Source organism: Diospyros lotus, chromosome 8, assembly GCF_014633365.1.
Source record: "Diospyros lotus cultivar Yz01 chromosome 8, ASM1463336v1, whole genome shotgun sequence".
In the NCBI taxonomy this organism is placed as follows: domain Eukaryota; kingdom Viridiplantae; phylum Streptophyta; class Magnoliopsida; order Ericales; family Ebenaceae; genus Diospyros; species Diospyros lotus.
Window position 1 is genome coordinate 32,901,587 of NC_068345.1, and position 21,915 is coordinate 32,923,501.

General features: G+C 36.9%; 3 protein-coding genes across 8 annotated transcripts; 1 reads left to right on the top strand and 2 right to left on the bottom strand.

Annotated features, from left to right (window-relative positions):
* Positions 1 to 4,215: 4,215 nt before the first annotated feature.
* On the top strand, positions 4,216 to 5,320 carry LOC127808015 (uncharacterized). The gene is made up of 2 exons (XM_052346314.1): positions 4,216 to 4,390; positions 4,569 to 5,320. The coding sequence occupies exons 1-2, from the start codon at positions 4,282 to 4,284 to the stop codon at positions 5,069 to 5,071; spliced, it is 612 nt and encodes a 203-aa protein (XP_052202274.1). The 5' UTR covers positions 4,216 to 4,281; the 3' UTR covers positions 5,072 to 5,320.
* A 222-nt stretch (positions 5,321 to 5,542) lies between these two features.
* On the bottom strand, positions 5,543 to 10,285 carry LOC127808014 (dolichol-phosphate mannosyltransferase subunit 1). 3 transcript variants are annotated; one of them, XM_052346311.1, is made up of 8 exons: positions 9,963 to 10,285; positions 8,644 to 8,743; positions 8,510 to 8,543; positions 8,364 to 8,440; positions 7,731 to 7,756; positions 7,470 to 7,634; positions 7,271 to 7,385; positions 5,543 to 5,836 (listed from the first exon to the last, which is right to left on the bottom strand). In XM_052346311.1, exons 1-8 carry the CDS (start codon positions 10,124 to 10,126, stop codon positions 5,732 to 5,734), a joined length of 786 nt encoding a protein of 261 aa, XP_052202271.1. In that variant the 5' UTR covers positions 10,127 to 10,285; the 3' UTR covers positions 5,543 to 5,731. The 3 variants fall into 3 exon arrangements, with proteins under 3 accessions (XP_052202271.1, XP_052202272.1, XP_052202273.1); XM_052346312.1 differs by having other exon boundaries at positions 9,996 to 10,280; XM_052346313.1 differs by having other exon boundaries at positions 10,090 to 10,257.
* Positions 10,286 to 10,868: 583 nt separating this feature from the next.
* LOC127808012 (1,4-alpha-glucan-branching enzyme 1, chloroplastic/amyloplastic-like) lies at positions 10,869 to 21,243 on the bottom strand. 4 transcript variants are annotated; one of them, XM_052346307.1, is made up of 14 exons: positions 21,010 to 21,240; positions 18,883 to 19,002; positions 18,321 to 18,531; positions 17,858 to 17,927; positions 17,491 to 17,760; positions 16,268 to 17,174; positions 15,906 to 16,022; positions 15,600 to 15,662; positions 15,228 to 15,335; positions 13,828 to 13,929; positions 13,242 to 13,309; positions 13,002 to 13,083; positions 12,008 to 12,124; positions 10,869 to 11,298 (listed from the first exon to the last, which is right to left on the bottom strand). In XM_052346307.1, exons 1-14 carry the CDS (start codon positions 21,088 to 21,090, stop codon positions 11,113 to 11,115), a joined length of 2,502 nt encoding a protein of 833 aa, XP_052202267.1. In that variant the 5' UTR covers positions 21,091 to 21,240; the 3' UTR covers positions 10,869 to 11,112. The 4 variants fall into 4 exon arrangements, with proteins under 4 accessions (XP_052202267.1, XP_052202269.1, XP_052202268.1 ...); XM_052346309.1 differs by having other exon boundaries at positions 18,883 to 19,060; positions 21,010 to 21,174; XM_052346308.1 differs by lacking the exon at positions 21,010 to 21,240 and adding an exon at positions 19,432 to 20,297.
* Positions 21,244 to 21,915: the final 672 nt, after the last annotated feature.

Below are 21,915 nucleotides of genomic sequence, written 5' to 3' on the forward strand. Positions count from 1 at the left end.
CAAATTTTAATTTTTTTGTATCATTTTTTTTATATTTTTTATTTACTTATTATTAATGGTAATAATATTAATAAATTATAATCAAATAATAACTATTAAATGTATTAAATTAAACATTACTAAATAATAATTAAAAATGAATAGAATGAACACTACAATATCAAAATCTTGAAAATTAATGTTTTTGAAGATTTAAATACTACATAAACAAAAATAATAATTTAATAATCGGTGGATCATGCTCGAATTCTCTGATATCATCGAAAATAAATAATTTTGAAAATAAAATAAATTTTTATAATAACAAAAATAAACCCAAAACAAATACTATTCCTTTACAATTTGGGGCAGAAGGTTGGAGATGGTAGCCACACTCAATCGACCAACAACTTGGCAGGAAATTTGTTCATCCTTCTTCAATCAGTGCAGCCACGACTGGCTGGTTATTCTAGCAAGTAACAATGACACAGAAACAGAGCTTCTTCACATGCGGGATAGGAGTACCCGAGTAAGTTTGATTGAGTAAATATTCTTGTAATTAGTGTTAGTTTTAAGATTTTATTTTTTTATCCCCAAGACATAAATTGAGTAGTCAAACAAGCGATATATCGGTGCTAATCTGAAGAGTTAGAGAGTTCGATTCTTGCGTAGTGAGATAAAATTTCACAGCTGAAATTTACTTTTTCTAACATAATTGAAAATACGAGTACTGAAAATCACATAAAAATAATCATGCCCAAACATAAACTTCATCTCCTAACGTGTTGTGGTTAATCTTTCTCAAAACACTACAAAAAATAAAAAATAAAACCAGAAAAAAAAATGCTAAAGAGGCTATAAGACATTAAAGAGCTTCCAGCCGGCTACTTCCATTTTCAACAAGAACTGAACTGGTTTTAAGAGGTCTCTATCTCTATCATGTCATTTTCAACAACGATTGGTCATGATAAGTTTAATTACAAAACCCATGCATGCATCGCAAAGACGACAAGTTAAACAATAGCCCATCATGATTAACGTAAATTAACTAGCAAAATATTAATCATGATCTTGTAAAAGATGATTGATATATATGTAATATTCAAAAGGCAACCCACCCACCCGGCTGCAGCCATTTGTGTTGCGGCCAACGAGTCTGACTCTCCTGCCGCTGCGACACCAGGAAGCCACTGTTCCCGCCGGCATCGGATGGGACCCCCATTTGAATATGACGATGTGATTCGTTGGGGTTTGATTGATGGCGATCGGGGCATCGCCGTCTGGTTTGTCCCCGCTATGGAACGTGTAGTACTAGGCTACTAGCAATCACATCATGGAAGAAGATGAACGTCGTTGGACTCTTCCTTCTGTTCTGATATTAAACTGTATCTCTTCTCTTGTCATAGGCTCATATATAGGATTTGACGTTAATTAATATTAAACTGTATCTCTTCTCTTGTCATAGGCTCATATATAGGATTTGACGTTAATTAATATTGAGCTCTAATTGTTAATATAATAATGCCATTCAATGAGATCCATGTGCCAATCAGCTGCTCGATTCAGATTTATTTTTATAATGAACATGCCCATATATATAGCATGAGCCACTTTGGCTCTATTACTAAAATTGCTCATTACTGAAGAAAATTGACATTAGACTCAGATTTAGATTTTTTTTTTTTTTTTTTTTTTTGGGGGGGGAGAATAGAGATTTTATTGTCCTCACTAAAATTGCTATTCTGTGAATAGAAGATCGCAAGGGCAAAATGTTGAAATAGTTTTTATGAAATGAAGAATCATGCTAGTAAAAATAAAGTCAAATGAGGGATTCTTAGTAAGTTGTTGGACTATCTGTAGATGTCTCATGGTTCATGGATCACCAAATTCTTAAAAGTAAACTTAATACTGAGGCTTGTACATTTCTTGCAAAGGGCTTTTGATATTTAAGTCAGAGATTGTCAATGGACAAACAATAAGTACAATAAAAGGCAATTGAAAAATAATAGAGATTATGATATATTGTTATTTGTTATTTGTTATTTGTTATGTGTATTTTTTGCATCATTTTTTATGGGTCAGCCCAAACGCCTAAAAGCTTAGGAGATCTAAGCGAACTCATCAAAGGGAGCTCATACACCACCGAAATCCAAATCTTATAAAGCGAGCTCCTTGCGAGTTTCCGGCAAAGCTCCTATCGAGCTCTTAGTAATCGACCTAACGAGCTCTCAATAAAGCCTCCAGTTCATCGGATCGATCAGGTCACTGGCTTAAAAACACCCAGCTCGCATAGATGATAAAACTGCCGAACATCCAGAAACAAGGCCCACTTACTTTATTTGAAACGGACCATGCTCCTCGAAAAGAGGATCTCACTCCCGGTTTTATACAGATGATAACAACTGTTTGTCCCCTATTATATCATCTTTATATTTTATATTTTATCCAAATTGTAAAGGCTCATCATTATAAATAGGAGTCAAAGACATCATAAGAGGGGCAAGGAGAATAATCAGACATCACCATTCTGAATGAATAATCAGAGTGCGATCGTGGAGTATGCATCGTTATGACCGAATCACATGAAAATTGCTTGTGTTTACTCATATCTGGGATCTTTGTTTTCTTCTTATTGGCATTTCAGACTCACTCATTGCGACCCAAAACGAATCACAGTCGGTTGAAATTGAGCGTCGACATTATCGAAATATAATAATAAATTTATAATTGTGAGAAAGTCGTTTTTAGGTCTTTGAGAGATTGCAAGTCAAAAAACAGTTAAGGACATGGGGTATTTCTTGTGCGAGTTCTCTGATACCTAAGTCAATCTCAGATAAAAAATAAAGAGGTATTCAAGTAAGTTGTGTAGAAACTCTTGCTTACTTTAATCGAAGGGATCACTTCCTATTTATAGATATTAAATATTGATAGGTGAAAAAACATTCATATCTTTCGAGATTGTTCATTTTGAATTTGTAGGTAAAAAATTTAAATGTGACTTGATGTATTCTTGACAAGTCATAGTCTAAAAGGTTCTCCGAAAACTATATATTTGTGATCTAGGATAAACTCATAGAAATGTTTTCTGGTGATCTTGAAAAGGTTTGCTGGAAAGTCTCGTAGGAATAATTGTCAAGAAAATCTCTTAGGCCTCCCTCCCCTCTTTGAACTTCTTCCTTTTAGACATGTTTTGGTTTTAAGTCCATTTTCTCCCCTCTTTGAACTTCTTCCTTTTAGACATGTTTTGGTTTTAAGTCCATTTTCTTTTAACACATTATGATGAAAATATATTGGGGTCAAGGATAAACCCAACCCTCCAATGTAAATCATAACTATGTGTCAAAGATGTATAAATATGTGTATACTAGTTGGGAGGCATAAGTACATGTCATAGATAAGATATGACCTTTTCTATTTTGGAAAAAATAACTTCAAATTTTGTGCCATCAATGTTCGTCTAATATTTTAATCTCAAAGGAGAAAAAATAGTATGACTCAATTTTGCTTCAAGGTAGAAAAGTTAAACCTTTTGGAGTTCATTATGTCGTCTAGAACCTCATGGGTGGATTGCGTGGTAGCTATTAGCTTATGGTCGAAAAGATTACTCCATCAAATGTCTTCATTCTCTGAGTTCTATAATCTAAAATATAATTAATTTCTTCAATGTTAATTTACTTAATTTTTTATTAGTTAAACAACGATTATAAAATAATGTATCATTCTCTCAACTATTATTAAGTCATTCACATGTTATTGATGTAGAAATAATATATTTTTAATTTTATAACTCAAAAGTAATCTCTCTTACTCGTTTAATAAATCAAAATACCTTTTCCATTATCATTAAGATTTATTTGGCAAGTCACTATTTTTTATTCATAAAATTCTAAGAAGAAATATAATCTTGATTTAAGTCACTTTCTTAGTCTCTCAGAAAAAAGATTTACCAACACAAATTTTATTTTTAATCGTAGTAAAAGTTGATAAAAAAAATAAAATAAAATAAAAATATAAATGAAGAGATGGGCTTTACATTATGATTTGGATTGCAAATGGGCTTTGCTTTTGATATAGGAACAAGAGGGACACTTGAATGAACTTAAAGAGTAATATATATTCCAAATTAATGGACCAATTTGACCGTTGGACGCTCCTTGTCGCTGTCGAGAATTCAAACACGCGACCCTTTATTAAATAAATAGTGTTCCCATATTCAAATACACAGAACGGAAAAAGAAACTCCCTTTATCCACTCCCATTCTCTCTGTGTTTTTCGTTTCGGTTTCAGTTTCAGTTTCATCCATGTCCAAGATGAGATCCGATCGGAAGCCTCCGCTGGCCAGGTCTCCTGCCCGTCTTCGTCCTCGTCGCGGACTTCGTTCCTCTGCAAACATTCCCCAATCTCCGCCTGGTACGTTTCCCATCTCCCCCCGTTGTTCTTTCTGTATTTCTGTTTCTTTCTCTCTAACAGAGCCTTATCATTCGAAGATAAAGTTTTCTCTGATTCTTGGTTAGTTTTGATTTTGATTAGAAATTATGGTTATTAGGTTTATCAATCTTTATGAACTCTGTGTCGCTTTGAACGACAGGTTCTTTGACGAAAAGCCAAGTGCCAGTTCGGCCTCCGGACGTCGACGAATTGGAGCTTCGCCCCGAGTATCGCACCATATCCTGCGAGCTCCGAGCCCTGGCGAAGAAGGTTCAAGACGAATTCGGAAACGCAGGTTCGACCAACGCCGGCTTCGCGAACAATGCCGGCGCGATTTCGAGTCCTCTGTTCGAGAGAGGTCGATTCTACGAGGCGTACAGTGCCAGAAGAAACGAGAGGCTGAAGAGGAAAAAGGGCGAAACCGGCGACGAGAGAAAGAGCGCGGCGTATGATCTGGGCGTCAAGGTGGAGTCGGCGAAGCGAAGGGACTCCAAGAGGCTCGAGGCGTTGAAAAGATCGGTGGCTTCTACGCCGGCGACGGCCGACCGGGCAGAGAAGCCGAGGTATTTGCTGAGGAGCATGACCAAGGAGAACAAGAAACCGCCTTTGCCTTCTATGAGTTGCGGCCAGAAAACGGCGGCCTCTAGGGTTCCGAAAAGCTGATTTTTCTGAACTGGGTTCGTGAAGATTCTATCAAGGCTCGGATGTTTTGATTCGTTTCAGATGGTTATGGTGTTTCAAACTAGTTGTTTGATGGGACTTAGTGTGGTTGGACGCGGTTTCCTCGGAAGAGCTCGAGGAAACTGAATCCATGGAGTTCTCAATCTGGACATACATATTCGCTTTGAAAACGTTTTTTGGTCCTTGGGGGTCAATATGGTTTTAAATTGAATAGTTAGATCCATTTTGTTTCTCTCTTCTATTAAGTGCTTTTACATTTATATATTCTTTGTCGGTTCCCCTGCTTCTGCAAGATGGGAAAATAAAATTAGCGGACCGATCGTGGACAAATATGTTTGAAAAACTTGCAGTCACTGCATTCAGCAGCTGCAAATCATTATTCAGCTTCACAGTCCTCGCATGTTGTTCATAAACATCTTCAGTTATAGAACTAATAATAATCATCTATTTGACTTGATCAAAGTGTACTCTATATATAAACAGCTGGATATAAAAAAATTCTGTAAACATTTTATCATATTAAGAATGCTTTTTTGTCCCCGGGCATAACAAAAAGAAACTTCTAAAGAGTGATATATAAGTGTGTGAAAAAATAAGTCAAGAAGAAGGATTGTGTCATATGCTAGTCAACCTCTCTACGCTTCAAGTTGTAACCAAAAGATATACAAGACCCTTGAGATATTCTACTATTTCTGATCCTCCCAGCTTTGAACTTCCGTATACCCTATCGACAAAAGTAATTGGTACCTGCAGAGGAATCCAGAGTCCAAGAAAAGAATTCAGATTGGTGTAGCATCTGAAAACGAGTTATTGGTCCTAGAAAGCATAACAGGATTGCAACACGAAATTGGAAGACTCCTGTCTATTTTACGTAATCAATCAGTTGGTTAACTGTGAATTTAATGAAATTGGAAGACTATGTCTATTAAGTAATCGATCTGTGTTTAAGATAGCATATAAAAAACAAAGAAAATTGCAGAGAAACAGCATATGATGGTTTTACCACCGACTGGAACAGTTGGCTAAATTTGAATTTGATCGTCAATTCACCCGAATTAGATTTGTTGAAATCCTTGGCACCTTAAAAAAGACTAGAGACATTTGATTCTATCGTAGGTGGGGTTATAGACCAAGAGATTTCTAAAGTTACAACGTGCTGCAGTTGATACACTATTATTCAGATCACTCCTTCAGTTCAGTTGATAAAAAAACAAGAAGATTCACTTTCACATATTCAAGCACCATATTTTACCAAGCATGTTTTTGAAGGACCATAGCCAGTTTAAAAACACTAACAATCGGCTACAAGAAACATTCAACTTAAGCTACTGGACAAGCCAATTGCTATCTTTTACGGTTTGTCAATATCTTAAGACAATGGTGGCAGCGAACAAACCAAAAGTAAGAGATGGCATCATGACACATCCATGGAAAAACATATTTGACCTGCCACTGAAACTCCATTTAGTTTGTAAACCAAGTGACCGATCCAAATAGTGTGTAAACAGAACCAACTAATATTTGAGTCCACTAAACTGCAGCAATAATACAATCAAGCAAGCTGGAAAGATTTGGCATATAAACACTCTTATCTTCCACTAATCAGTACAACTCAACCAATGAAGATGCATCTCTTCAGTCTTCATCCAGCTCAAAAGAAATGAGTCACTACACAGTAACTCTTTGTCACGGATGTGGGTTGCAATAGGATTACACTCTCAATCCAGATAGAATTGAAGAGATGTAATCAGCGATGAAATGGGAGAGATTGAGAGAGAAAGTTAGAAAGAAGAGAAGAAAGAGCAAGAAGAGGAGAAGATAGAAATCAGAATTTAGAATTCATATTCGATGCCTCTCCAAGAGAGTCCTGGAGGCTGATATAGCGGGTTTGGCCGTGACTACAGGCGATCCTCACCCTCAACGGTCGAAACCAAAAGTTTTGTCCTATTCTAGCCCCCCTCCACGTGGGGAATCTTAGCTAACAAACTGATTCTAGGAATTACAATAATAACCAGAAAATGAAAGCAGTAAAGCAAGACAGAAAATTACAATGCTAAGAAAATTAAAATTTCCTGCTACTAAAGGACGATCGTGACACTCTTCTTGGTAGTCAGGAAAAGTTAATCCTAATTTGCAGTTGGTATATTATTGTCATCAATGCACAGAATAGCAAAAAATTACCTCTTCAATATGGTAGCCTTTTCTTGAAGCCCTGACAATCATCTCCATCTGAAAGACATATCCTTTGCTAACACAAGAGCTTATGATATCTTCCAGCACAGATTTCCTATAGAGCCTTCATAAAATGCAATAAACTATGGGTTTCTGAAATGTTGAAAGCGAGCAAGGGCAACATTATAGCATACAGAATTAAATATACCGAAAAGATCCAGTCAAGTCTGATACACCCGGCCAAAGAAGTGTGTGTGCAAGGACATTAGCTCCTCTGCTAGTCAATTTGCGCATAAGATTCCAACCATGCACACCACCACCTTTGACATATCGTGTTCCAGTCACTATACTTGCGCCGGTCTCTATCTGCTTCCTATAAAAGCATCAGCAAGCATAAACTTACAAATAATTTGGGCTATTATGCACATGGTATAGTGTAACTCCAAAACTTAAAAGAAAGTATTCTTACTTGATGAATCTTGGCAGATACTTCGGCTGTTGAAAAAGAACAAATATACAGATCATTATTAGAAAATGTAGCAAATAGAAACAAATTTGTAGGAGTAAATTTATTTTGAATAAAAATCTGCAAAGTGAGAGGAATTAAAAAAACAAAGCATATGCCAAACAGATTACCCAAAGTTCAAATGAAGCATACCAGTGGATACGGGATTTACAACTCCGTTTCAAAGTTTCTATTTACTGGACCTGCCAACTACTTTGTAAAATACTTGACATTTTTCTCTCTGAAATTTGCTTCATGGTTCTTTGTTTTCAATGGGTGTTGTTTTCAAATTCTTTGGGTTTAAGCTATTGGTTACTTTCAACACCAAAGTATACCGTGTTAACACAGCATTCCATGCTCCAAATAAACTTGTTAGTTGATAAAAAAGAATCCTTGGGGAAAGAGGAATTGGTGATATATGATTTAGAGGAGAATTAAACAATAAATAACCTAGAAAAGATGAAATTCCAAAGATCACTCATTCCAATTCCTTGAATAAAAGTGATGCACCAAAATGCGCCCCCCCCCCCCCCCCCCCAAAAAAAATAAAATAAATTAAAATAAAATAAATATCATTAACACCCCAGAGATACTTACATGGTGTGACAAATCAGCATCCATAATTACAACAAAATTGCCTGAAGCATGCTTCAAACCATGAATATAAGCAGTCCCTGAAATTAAAACTCCATAAACAACCATGTCATCATTTTCATTGCAAATAAAAGAGCTTATATACATACCTAACCCAAGCTTCTTAGGTCTAGGTCTCAAAAGCTGCATTTGGAAGCCAAAAGTAACATTCATTAATCAGTACACATTATGATCACAAAATATCACTTACTGTTGGCATGGCTGAATTCATTTTGATACTCACAATGCGATCTTCTCCATACACCTCCTGCAACTTCTTGACAACATCTTGAGTTCCATCAGGACTTCCATCATCTACTACTATCATTTCAAAATCAACATCCCTAAGAAGGCACAAATAAATATTGTGAGGATGATCAATTCCACACAAGACAATGTGCAAAGGTGTATGATCACTTATACCACAATGACGCTAAAGAAATTCATTGTGGATGAAATATCCAGGTGAGGGACATTTGATGGCCACTGATTTCACTTTTTAGCCATGAACAACTGTCACCAACTACCCCTAAATGAAAATTTTATTCAACCAACAAGCAGATGGAGAACTAATTCCAAGAATTGACTTCAAGTCAAAAGCATAAAACTTATAGTTTTTAAAATATAATCCAATAGTTGAAGGAAGTGATAGTTTTATTTTTTTTTTAAATAGATAATAATCAAATATGCACAAATAAAGGAATGAACAAGTACCATAGATGTCACACATAAGCCACATGAGACCACTCTACGGAAGGGAAAAGATATGGGGAATTCTAGATCCTCATTTTTGAAAATATACATGATCCTTTTCCCCTGTTTAGAAGATCCAAAAACTGTTCAGTGAACTTCACCGGGCAGGTAACTTAACATCTTCACTCATGATGAACACTAAACCCAATTTTGTCCAAATAAACTAACTAGCATCAAGGTCGCATCTACTCAAGTCGAGAGCCAACACAGTAACTCCGCAAACAAACGAATCAAGCCAAAGACATGTGAAATGAGTTGGAACAAAAAAAATTAGTAATTCTTTGATCAATCAAAAGAATCTGGCCTCCTGAATACATGAGAGAACCAAGAAATCCAAACAGGTTTAGTCACTGACTGTTGACCCTCTGCTAACATAGAACATTGCTCATACACCATTGTTGTCATTGCACAACACAAACCCCCCCCAAATAAAAGAAGAAGAAGAAGAAACAGGCGACATTCCTTGAATAAAACTTCTGAAAAAAGGACATCTCCAGGCCATAAAAATTGTGAAACCCTTCCAACCAAAAGGGGCAAACCAGTTTCTGAAAGCCAAAACAGAGTGTAATAATCCCTTTCCAAACCTCAACACCCCTTTCCTGCTAACCAATTCGAATTCAGTTTAAATCTGTTCTTTCCGTCTCCAACAAGACTAAAGCACAAAATTTTCCCATATAAGAAGAGGAAAAAGAGGCACGTGCAATTGGAAAAAATAACAATTGAGTACAAAAATGATCTAATTTGAGAAAGCAAAAATTGACCCACATATCAGAAATCAAAAAGAATATATTCAATCGCAGAACAAATTACATGAACAGACGGAGAGAGAGATTGAGACAGTACTGGAGGTGCTTGAAGACGAGATAAACGAGGAGAGCAATGTTTAGGCGCTCGTTGTAAGTTGGGACGATTACACTGTACTTGTTTCCGATCTCACCTTTCCGCTGTTGCTTTGGTTGTTTCCGATCCTCCATTGCCACAACAAGCTTCGAATCTCAATCTGTTGATCTTCGACGAGAGAAAAGCTATTGATCGGCGAGACGCTAATGCGCTGGCTCTTCACTTTGATCGAAACCCTCAGGGAAGCCACGGCGAATAGAAAACACAACCCAATCAGGGCGAGCAGTACCCTGGAGCGGATTGTTTTCACCCGTCTCTCAATAAGGGTCGGATCAAAACCGACCCGGTAAAACCAATTGGGATTTTGACAAGAAAAATCTTTGATGATAATTCAACCCAGGTTACACAACTCTCCATTGGCTGATGCGGGTGATGTTGATATTTCAAAGGTTATTTAAACTGTTTTTTTTTTTTTAATTAAATTATTTTATAAAAAAATCTTAAATCAAATTAACTGGTTAAACTTAAATATGTCAAATAGTGCCCATAATCTCTTATTTATTTATTTACTGAATAGATAAAGAGAAAAAAATAATAATAGTAATAGAAGCAAGGACAGGCACAGAAGTCCCCAATCAAAACCTTGTTCATATGATTCCTCCTTAATTCTTTTTGCTTCCTTTCCACAACAAGTGTGTAGCATATACAAAGCTAAAGAGCCATTTTTCAAGCTAAACCCTTGTGCTCTAATACAAACAGAAACCTGCAAATAGATTGAACAAAGTTCCAATATGCGACAACATGAAGAACGCAGTGAAGTACTTCACAAGCTGCAATTGCATGTTGCTAATAATATGTAGTGTTTTGAGAAGAGAATTTTTGGCAAATCAAAATATGGCTCAGTTGAGGCAAAATATTATTCTGTAAAAACTACATGAAAATACAACACTCTTTCATATTTACAGAATGCTACAGAGGGGCAAATATTCGTATTCGGGATAAGCTTTCTAGACACTCAAAAATAAAAGGAAAAAGAAAAACAAACAGATCCAGCTACGGATCGTTATTGCTCACACAATATGTACAGAAAAGCCAACTGAATCATGGCTACAGAGTGCTATTAATCATCTGATGATCCCCCTCCCATTTCTTCCTCTTCTAAATCTCGGAGCTGACTTGGGCCGGTGCCAGCATCTTCATCTGAGTCTCCAAGTCTGCCATCACCAACCTTGGCAGTTCCTATAACTGCCTCATCGACATTTGTGTTTTCTTCATTTTCCAAGTTTTCTTCAACTCTATAATAAACCTTTGCAAGGAGGAGGAAAAGTCAGTTTTCCCTACCTAAACAAAAAAGCAAATTGGGCATCTCTTAATGCTAAATTGAACTGTTGTAATTCTAACTACATGCATAGGACCTACACTTGATGATAGCTCAAAACTATGACATTTGGCATCACTCGTAATTAAATTAAATGATTCACTGGGCAAAGCATCAAATGTAACTTTGCTGGCTCCGAACCCATAAAGGAGAAAGGGGATGAGTGATGAGACTCTCCTGATAAGCTATACAGCGATAGTAACCAAATAAGCAATATTATGCTCTCTTTAATACTGTTCACGAGCTTTACAGGGTAATTTTAAATTTGCTTACCAACTCATAAACTTATATTAAACCAGCAACAACAATATTACACATGCTTCAATTTTCTGTGTGCACCGCATTGGTAAATGCGCATCAACCCAAAAAAGCAGGAAGTATCCTGTTATTTTCTGTAAAAATTCATGATCCAATTGCTTGAGGAGAATATCTCATCATTTTGTCTGATAAACAGAGAATGTAATGACTAGACAGAAAAGATGCACCAAATATAATAAAAATTAGACCCACTGCATTCTATTACCACAAAATAGTCACTAATCTAGAAATCAAGCCTTGCCATTTGATGTTTTTGACCCCACTAATTTTTGAGAAGCAATGAGTAGAAACAAAAAAAGACCCGAGGAGACAATCATACCAGACAAGTCTGCGCTGGTGACAGTATTCTAAAAGAGTTTGGACGGTTGTTAAAATTTGTTTCTGGCACTCCAGGTATTCCTTCAGGGGATGTGAAATGATCTACATCATGACCAACCTGCCAACAAAATTATCCCAAATATGATCAAAGCTGTCTTGTTAGTTGTAACTAATGGAAGTGGAATAGATCTCATTCATAAATCCATAAAGGTTAACACTTTACATCATGGTTGGCCCTTCAACCAATGTAGTTTTGGTTTCCCAAATCCATCACCAAATGTATGACAGTTTTGTACACAGGTGATTCAGAACTTAAAATATATACCGAGAGATAGGATCAGAAAAGTAAATCTTTTGAGAATTAAATTGCAATTAGACAATCTTGAAGCACATTTAAGAGATCCATTTGGAGATTCTCGGAAAGCAGTACGCCTAAAGATGACACCAATATGTACTGGTGTACTGGTAACATGTCTGGAATGCCATCTTAAAGACCTAAAAGACCGTCTTGGAGCATCAAAAATGTTTTCACTTGGCAAATACAGAAGTGGAGGTAGAGGACATGGGCAAGTAGTATGGAATGCGGATGAGATTGACTATAATATGTTACTGAAAGAGCAAAAAATATGGATAAGCCAGTAGCCAAGAGCAAGACACCCAGAAATGAATCTACATCACAGTTCTGTTTGGTCAGATTTGTTCCATCATTAAGTTCCACTTTCCATATTCTACATGCTTATACTCGAGCACTATCAAAAAACATGTATAGAAAGAAGACTGTCCCCAGGTGCTAAGGAAATGGCAGGAAGCAGGGGGTCTTAAGCCTGTGACTCATCCCTCTTTGGTCACCACCAGGGATCATTCTGGTAAATTAATTAACCAAAGAATGGGGCATGTGAGGCTGCATGTACCCAAAGGTCAATGGGATGCTCTTAAGGGGCAAGGGCACCAGGTCAGGGAAACAAATAAAAACTACAAGGAGAACGATCCCTTACTCTTCCATGTCCGCCAAACTCCCATGCATCACTGTCCAGTGCAACCCTATACTTTCCTGGCAAGTCACACCCAACTTTATACCTGTATGTTTCAGAATACAAATTACACAAAGAGTTAAACAAAAATGAAGAAGAGGAAGACAATGATGAAGAGAAGAAAAACTAATTCCATTCTTCCATCTAGTCCAAAAGAACCAAACTTCATACAAAACTCAAATGCTGCAATGCATTCATACATACCCTTCATATGTATTCTCTGGATGAAAGTTAAATATGAAAACTAGATCACCACGTTCAAATACAATAACCTGTAAGGGGAACCAAATAATCAATCCTTCAGACACTCATGAAGCTTTAAGCAGTTTGAGTACTTTTGTTTCTTAAGAAAACAACAGTAATAAAATCCTCTAAATGTGGAGAAATTTGAAGATTTAATCAGCTGGTCGCAGTAGCACCAGGACCATTCCATGGCCACCAAACCCCTTCATATAAAATAGATCTGTCATATCAAGAGCATATCAATCAACACCATACAAGTTGATTGAATTGCTTTTGACTACCCACTGTGTAAAAACTGAATACTTCTTAAAGCACGATCCTTGTATGTAAATATACATACAGAGATAATGCATAAGATCTCTCACCTTAAGATTACATCAATTAGCCCCTGCTAATGTTCACTGCATTGATTTGATTTGATTATAGCATCTCAAATACCACTAGTTGGTATTTGCAGACTAAAACTATAAAATGTTATCTAGTTCTCCTTATATATTATTTTTTCGCACTCACAATTGAAAAGGCAGATTACCCAGGATATCTGTACCTTCTCATCTTCATTTGTGCTGCTTACTATCAGCTTTGTTGATGCGAGGAATGAGTATTTGTTGTCAAGAGAATTCATAGCTCTATCAAATGCATTCAGGAACTGCAGAATGTCCAGGCGCAAGAGTGAAAAACTTGTCAGAATTTAATACTAAAAGTGAAAAAAGAAAAATCAAGTACCGAAGTGACAAATGAAATTGCTGTAAACAGGAAAAACTGGAACTCAATGAAACCAATGATTCAACATCAGAGGGATCCCACATTATAGCAATCCGCATTAACTCTTTCGGTTGAGCTAAATGAGGCATGATTAATATGACCTCAACATGAGAGGTATTAACAAGTCAATATCACAAAAAAAGGACAAGCTATGGTCTAAAGGAGCCTCCAATGTTGTAACCATGCCATGTGACCTAATTTTCATGTCGAAGTGGTTGAGGCATAAGTAACATAGATTTAAATTACCATGAGTCAAAGCCATTTAAGAATGCCCCAAAATGTGCAAGGGATTGAGAAATTAGGGCCACAAAAATGATAAACTAAATTGTTGGGCTATTTTTAAGGCTTCCTATTGTTTGTCTCAGGACCTGGCCACAAGGAAGATGATTGGCAGTGGTTGGCTATGTAAGGGACTTTACTGCTTGTATAAAGCTCATTTTACCTTTATAATTCATCAGTGAGTAGGCTGTATGTAACCGAGACTAATATAAATTTTCTTTATCCCTCATGGTACTAGAGCTGTTGATCCTGTTGTGCTGAATCTACCAAATTCTGATTTGCCAAAGGGGCTAGCCTTTGCTGCTCATTGGTTTATCTTTCCAATATCCTAGTTACTTCCTTCTTTTTCTTCTTCTCTACTTTGACAGTCAACCTTCCTATTTTCTAGTTCTTGATATTTGAGATGTTAAAATAATTTCAGGTCTAAGGACAACTACTATCATGCCCTTTTCTAAATAACCTCCACAACCCTAGTATAATAGCATAGGCTACCACCAGTGCACCATCACAACATCTCTATTTGAGGTTTCCCAACAACAAAAAATTTTGCAAACTTCATGCAATTTTGCTTCAATTTTTGTCCCAAAATGATATTTTGGCCTATAGAGATTTTTCTCAATGGCCAAAGACTGCAAGCCAAACTAGGGGATTTAGCTCATGAATTTCATAACTTTTTCTGTAGAGCTTATTTCCAGTAAGGCCTTATTCTGTCTCTGTTTCCCACATTTATGCTCCTTCCTTTGTTCCATTCCTATACATGCAATTGTTGCCATGTACAATTCTCATTGTATCTGTAGAAGCCATACTTGGTGGGTTGCGCACAAGCTACAAAAATAGGCATTTATTTTTTGTTACGCATAAAACCATGAAAAAGATAATTGAGCAATAAGAAATTAACTTTACCTTGTATCTCAAGTGATCTGTATCCACCAGGTCCCACTGACGCCTGCATTTATCATAACTCCAACCATTGCCTTCCCTTGGGAAGTCAATCCATTCAGGATGGCCGAACTGCAATAAGCATCATGGCACAGAAGCTTTATAAACATTGAAAATTAATGTGCATGCTTTAAAGTGTGAATCTAATGTGCACTTGCATCAGGCTTTCCTATAAATAAATTCCTCAAAAATATTTATGAGAAGCAGTAACAGGACTAGTAGTCTCTCCCTCTGCGAAGAGTCCCAATAATTCTTTTCTTTTTCAATACAATTTCTCAGTCTTGATCTATACAAAAATATAAGTTCAGCAGATCATAGCAGGGGCCTACCACTTACCTCATTCCCCATGAAGTTAAGGTAGCCCTCTCCTCCTAAAGCCATTGTTAAAAAATGAATCATCTGCAAGGAAAGAAAATGGACAAAAAAAAGTTACAATATATATATATAGGAAAAGCAGAATAATCAAAATGCAATATGTATTTAGCTATATCACAACTTGGTGATTCTCCACTTATTAAGTCTAAACCGATACCAAAATTTTACTAGAAAAACTGTCATTTTACTGAAGGCCATCAACCAAAGCCATGAGAAGAAATGATAAAATTACAGTTCCCATTGATCAAAATGTAACATAGAGTAGACCTTGTGAAGTGCAATCCCCCTTTCTATAGTAGGAGAAACATCCACCAAACAAGACATGCCTGAATACATCTCTTTATCCATCAATAAAAATGCAATGGTTTTGTCGCCAACAATGGCCTACAAAAAATGCAATGTCCAAAAAGTACGTCAGTACATGAGAAAGCTGTAAATAATTACAGCCTTAAAGATGAATGAAAGTACAGTGATGATGATGTCAAGGTTTGGCAAAAAAAAAAAAGTTCTGCCAAACTTCTGCGTTACATTTTCTTGTGGCAAGTAAATCTACCTCAATTTTGAGATATTTATTATATCAATTCATGGATATTTAAGATGAACACTCATCAAAACATAAAATTTCATACCTGGTCATGACTCTCAGCATAAGCTACACACTTCTCACTGTGTCTCCTGTTTGTCAAACTCCATGATATTTCTTCCATTGACCATTCTTCATCTTTTTTGTTCTTCAAATAATCAATCCACTTGTCAGGAATAGCCATTGCCAGGCGGTAGTCAAAGCCAATTCCCCCTTCAAAGACTGGTCGACCAAGTCCAGGCATACCAGAAACATCTTCGGCTATTACAGTTGCATCTGGCAAGACATTCTGAATCAAACAATTGGCCAGCATCAGGTAAACCACAGCATCAACATCTGTTGCCTCACTAAAATACTCGATATAATTTCCAGTGAATGGAATGTTGATTCCGTGGTGATGATACAACATTGATGTCACTCCATCAAATCGGAAGCCATCAAACCTGAACTCCTCTAGCCACCATCTCAAGTTAGATAGAAGAAAACGGAGAACCTCCCAGTTGGCATAGTTAAACAGTTTGCTATCCCATAATTGATGGTAGCCTCGTTCCCCGGTGTGGAAGTAAGAATCTTGTGTGCTTTGGCCAACATCAAAGCCATTAAGGCCATCTGTGACATTATTGCTTGCATGGCTGTGAACAACATCCATCAGAACCTGTAAACCTAAGCTATGGGCTTTATCAATCAAATACTTGAGATCTTCAGGTGTTCCAGATCTACTGCTGACGGCAAAAAAGTTTGTAACATGATACCCAAATGACCCATAGTAGGAATGCTCCATTACAGCCATCAACTGGATGGTGTTATAGTTGTTTGCATGAATTCGTGGCAAAACATCATCTGCAAATTCTCTATATGAATTAACACGGGGTTCGGAGCTGCTCATCCCAACATGAGCTTCGTATATCCGTGGAGCCTTGGGTTTTGTTGGACGAGGAAATTTAAACTGGTACCTGCACGGTTGCTGAAAGCATAGGTCAGTAACCACAAATCCGTACTATCTATTTACCCTAATAATAACAGTACAATGAAGACTATAAGGTCAATGATTAAACACCAGTGATTTAATTTGTATTTCACAATTAAATTCTTGAGCAATGATAGCAGCCTAGGAAACTGTCTCACAGTTGTGGACCTTAGGATTTCAAGCAATGCTAAGGACCATGAAACTCTGCCCTCATAATTATTGTCCCATCGCTTTGGTTCTTCCAGTGGTTGTTTTTTTCTTCAAGAAAGATATTCAGCAAAAAAGTAATGATTCATTAGCACCTTTCCGCGGATGGTGGATCCCAGTAAACACCATCATATGCCGCTCCAAAAGTTGTAGGGTCCACAGTAGCATACTTAATCCAAGCTGGGATTCGGTCAACCCAAATTCCATCACCATGCTTGAATCGGAACTTGACTCTAGAATTGTGAGGAATGGCTGGATTTCCACCAGAATCAGGAATCTTGATACTCCAAACTCCAAATTGATCCTTTTCCATCTTGTGGTTAGAACCATTCCATCCATTGAAATCCCCAATAACTACTGCTTCCCTATATCATTGTACAGTCAACTTCAAAGTCAAAGCTCATGGAAATATACAAGAGTAACATATATCGGCTTGTATTTATGGGGAGTTGAATGTCTTACTGAGCTGCAGGGGCCCATTCATGATACACTATGCCACCTTCTTCTCTGTTAAAACCAAATTTCAGATAACCTGCAGCATATAGAAGGGTTAGATAAGTCATGGAACAAAAAATTCCCAAAACCCAACTCATAAATCAAAAGAGAAATCTAGTTGACATATAATGGTGATTAGAACTTCCAACCCATGAATGAAATTTATATATGACTACTACAATAATATAACAATATGCCTAAGCTGACTATAAGGAAAATCCATTTAGGCATTTAGCTGTTGAAGTATCTTAATCATATGCTTCCTCTTCAACTTTTACTAGCATCAACTAAAAGTGTATGATATTTCTTTTCCTATTCATTTTTTGTTTTGGAAAAACTAAAAGTGCATGACAATGAAATGAATCACTTTACATGAAAAAAATGGAAAGGAAAAGCTTAATTACTTGCATCGCTGGTATAGAAACATCACCTTGTGCAAATTCCTCAAGGCTTCCTTCATAATTCTCAATGAGCTTTTTCTGTTCCACATATCTTTTCACTCTGTATCTGAAGTGGTCTCGGAATGACTCCAAGCCAGGGTCTATGCCCAAGAGTCCAATATTTTCAGCTTCATCTTCACTAGTTGTCATTGTTGAGTTATCATCAGTCAAAACAGCAGAGGCTGTGGACCGGCGCTCAAACTATTTTAGCACATACAGACCCATAAGTATTTACGCAGGCATTATCCAAAGAGTAATTAGATTAGAATGCTTCCCAAATAGTCATCAAACAAGTATATATTGTTCAGGTGAATAGAGATGCCACAAGTTGGCTTCTAACTTTATCACCATTATCTCTTATCTGTTTTTCTGTCTGATATAAAGATGGGCAAACTAGAAACAGGTGCCAACTGGAGGGCTGGGACCATCATGAGATCAAACTTCTGACTAACAAAACATCCATCGTCTACTCTAGCAATTATCATCATCATCATCATCACAAGTTTTAATGCCACTAGATGAAGCTGCTACATGTTAAAATCTGAAACATACCTGCCCATAAATCGAGATTCTTGACGGAGAAAGGAATTGATGAGCCACAAGCAATTTTTGACACCCGGAAGTAACTCCAATTGTCTTGTGTGTTGCAAGCCACTGGGTACGGCCCGAGGGCTGGGCAGAAGATTAGTCAAGATTATGCAGATAATTACATCATTCAGTAAAACCAAATCTGAGAAAAAAGGCTCCACGTAAGCATGAAACAGCATATCTTGCAGATTAATGTAAGTATCAAACACTACCCCCCAAAAAAAAAATATGCTCATTGCCAGGTTTATGTTGAAACTGTACTGTTAATCATGCTTCAATTTTAAATTATATGCAACAGATGCTTTTATTGAAGTGGTAAATTGCACCTTTTGAGACTAGAAAATCATGGATTTTTGAGTTGTGAAAACATCTTTTCAAAGCAAGGGTAAGGCTGTACACAAAGACAACTCTCCCCCGACCCTCGCAAAGCAGGGGGTATCATCTACTAGGGGACACCCTTTCAGATGCTTTTTTTTGCAGCACAAAAATTGTAAGTGCTATGCAACAACTGACCTGGAAAACACAAATTAGTGGTTTCATCAACTCATGGTTTATGTCCCCAATGATTGAAGTTACACAACAGCTTCCAAACCAAGGAGGTAATTTGTTGAAAAAGCTGAAAATAAAACAGTAACTTCCAAATTTGGAGTGACATATCTCCCTCCCTAATCGGCATCTATGACACAAAGGCACCTTTCATTTCCAGTACACATGGCAAGAAGTGTCAAGTAGAACCACTGTTAACAATGACAAAAGGAACTATTCCAGGAGTCCACAGATAAATGTTTTGACAGGAAAACAGAAAAGAGATAAATGGTCGACATTGTCTACCATTTTAATTAAATGCTTTAATGGACTGATTTTATAAATTGGAAATCAGTTCACTATTCTCTTTTAACATAACCAGCATACAGTCCTGTTTCCTTTTCTTGATTCTAACAACTATCATAAGATCTAAATGATCTTTCACCCAATTGGTGATCCTAACAGTTAACTGGAGAACTTATAGTTTATGCGCATTGATGTTGTATTGTAACCCATTAAGTAGCGAGGTGTATGGTATCACACTTATTAGGAATACTCGATTGGGTATTGTCACCTATTCAATTTTTGGATTTTTGCATCAGTTCAAAAAATCCGTCAATATTGCTTTAGTTTCTGGATTTTACACTTCTACCAAAATATTCAGTTCAATGAGCCACTCAATCTTATTTCAATGTTTAGATTTTTACACTTATACTAAGATATTAACTTTAATTGGAAAAACAGACTTCCAATAAATCAATATAATTGACTGATTTTTCAATGCAACGCATGCGTTCACAGAACCTGAGCCCTCGTATGTCCCAAAAATATTGAAAATGCTATTTGTACAGATAGGGTTTTACAGGTGGGTTTGCAGGTGGCTTAAATGACCATTTTGCCCCTTTCTCTCCTCTCTCAATGACCATTTTGCCCCTTCCCCCTCCAGCAACCTCTCCTCTCTCTCCCCTTCCTCTCGCCGCTGCAACCGACCATCCTCTGCTGCGGCGAGAGGCGAGCCGGTTGCTGGAGGATGAAGCGGTGAGGAGGCGAGGAGGCGGATGGTCGGTTGCGGCGGCGGCGGCGGCGAGAGGGAGGGGGGAGAGAGGAGAGGTTGCTGGAGGGAGAAGGGGCAAAATGGTCATTGAGAGAGGAGAGAAAGAGGCAAAATGGTCGTTTAAGTCACGTGTAAACCCACCAGTAAAACCCTAGCTGTAAAAATAGCATTTTCAAATTTTTAATCTTCTCCGTGAGACCAAAAATGAATCCACAAAGCACCAAACTGAATCCGATGCCAATAATTGCTTAATTGATTTCAATTGACTATCAAAAACAGTTCGTTCAGTTAATTTTTTTTAATAACGCTATACAGAATCAACTGATCAAATGCACGAAGAACGAACATAGGAGTCAGTATTTTAACTCAAATATCAAACATGTAGCTTTAAATGATTAAATCACAACAAGGCAACAACTAACTAAAATCAACCAAAAACTGGCCCAATAATAATTAAAGAAAAATGAAAAAGGAACCAAAATGAAAGATCTGAAAGAAGCAACTTAGAATACCGCCGCAGAGTCCTTGCCGGAGAAGCGCGTTAACGCCCCGATAACAGGCGTCGAAAGAAGGCCCAGAGATCCGTACACCATTTTTTTTCCTATGTATCCCTCAGTGGGAGCGGAAAGGCCTTAAATGCATACGAAATGGACAAAGGTTCAAGTCCCGATAAAAGCCGTAACAGGGCATCGGGAGAATGGGAACCGTCAATGGTGGCACCGCCTGTTCTTCGTCAAGATGATTTGATCGATGACACGAACAAGGAAAGTATCCATGACACGTGATAACAAGCGGACGGTCCAAACGGACCCGAGGAAACTAAGGTGACGTGGCACCTGCTGATTGGTATAAATAAATACTAAATATTAAATTTTTTACAAGTTACAAGAGTTCCAGAAATTTAGTGGGTCCCGTTTATCCCGATTGCAAGGTCGAATTTGACCATTTTACCCATCCTGGGAACTCAGGTTCAATGATTGTGACGTCCAATAATGAGTGGCAAAATGGGACCTCCAAAGTTACATCAATGCTATTTTTTCTCGGGTCATGTAAAATTGTACATATAAAATTATTTAATATTTTTACATGAAATATTTTATTTTTAAATACAAGTAACGACTTATATAAAAATATCTAAACACTAAAAGGGGATTTATATTGACTTGTGGGCCCCATAGGCGGTGGGTGACCCAACCCACCCTACAAGAACCCCACCCCCAAGCGCTCATGTTTTGTCCTAAATATGATTTTGATGGTAAAAAATAATTATATTTTAATGATAAAATTATTTTATTAATAATTAATATTTTAAATTATTTTTATATATTTTATTAAGTATTAAAATAAAAATTAATTTTATTAAACAAATTTAATGTCAAAATATTGAGTCAACTTTTTCTATTTAATTAGTAATTAAT

What these genes read in the sequence shown, in the direction of transcription:
- LOC127808015 (XM_052346314.1), top strand. Translation starts at nt 4,282, where the DNA reads ATGTCCAAGATGAGATCCGATCGGAAGCCTCCGCTGGCCAGGTCTCCT. An exon ending in CATTCCCCAATCTCCGCCTG is followed by an intron (nt 4,391 to 4,568) that starts GTACGTTTCCCA and finishes TTTGAACGACAG; the next exon opens with GTTCTTTGACGAAAAGCCAA.
- LOC127808012 (XM_052346307.1), bottom strand. Translation starts at nt 21,090, where the DNA reads ATGGTGTACGGATCTCTGGGCCTTCTTTCGACGCCTGTTATCGGGGCG. An exon ending in CAGATCACTTGAGATACAAG is followed by an intron (nt 13,930 to 15,227) that starts GTAAAGTTAATT and finishes GACATTCTGCAG; the next exon opens with TTCCTGAATGCATTTGATAG. An exon ending in CCAGAGAATACATATGAAGG is followed by an intron (nt 13,084 to 13,241) that starts GTATGTATGAAT and finishes TGAAACATACAG; the next exon opens with GTATAAAGTTGGGTGTGACT.
- LOC127808014 (XM_052346311.1), bottom strand. Translation starts at nt 10,126, where the DNA reads ATGGAGGATCGGAAACAACCAAAGCAACAGCGGAAAGGTGAGATCGGA. An exon ending in CTCTCTCTCCGTCTGTTCAT is followed by an intron (nt 8,744 to 9,962) that starts GTAATTTGTTCT and finishes GTGCCTTCTTAG; the next exon opens with GGATGTTGATTTTGAAATGA. An exon ending in TGTATGGAGAAGATCGCATT is followed by an intron (nt 8,544 to 8,643) that starts GTGAGTATCAAA and finishes TTCCAAATGCAG; the next exon opens with CTTTTGAGACCTAGACCTAA.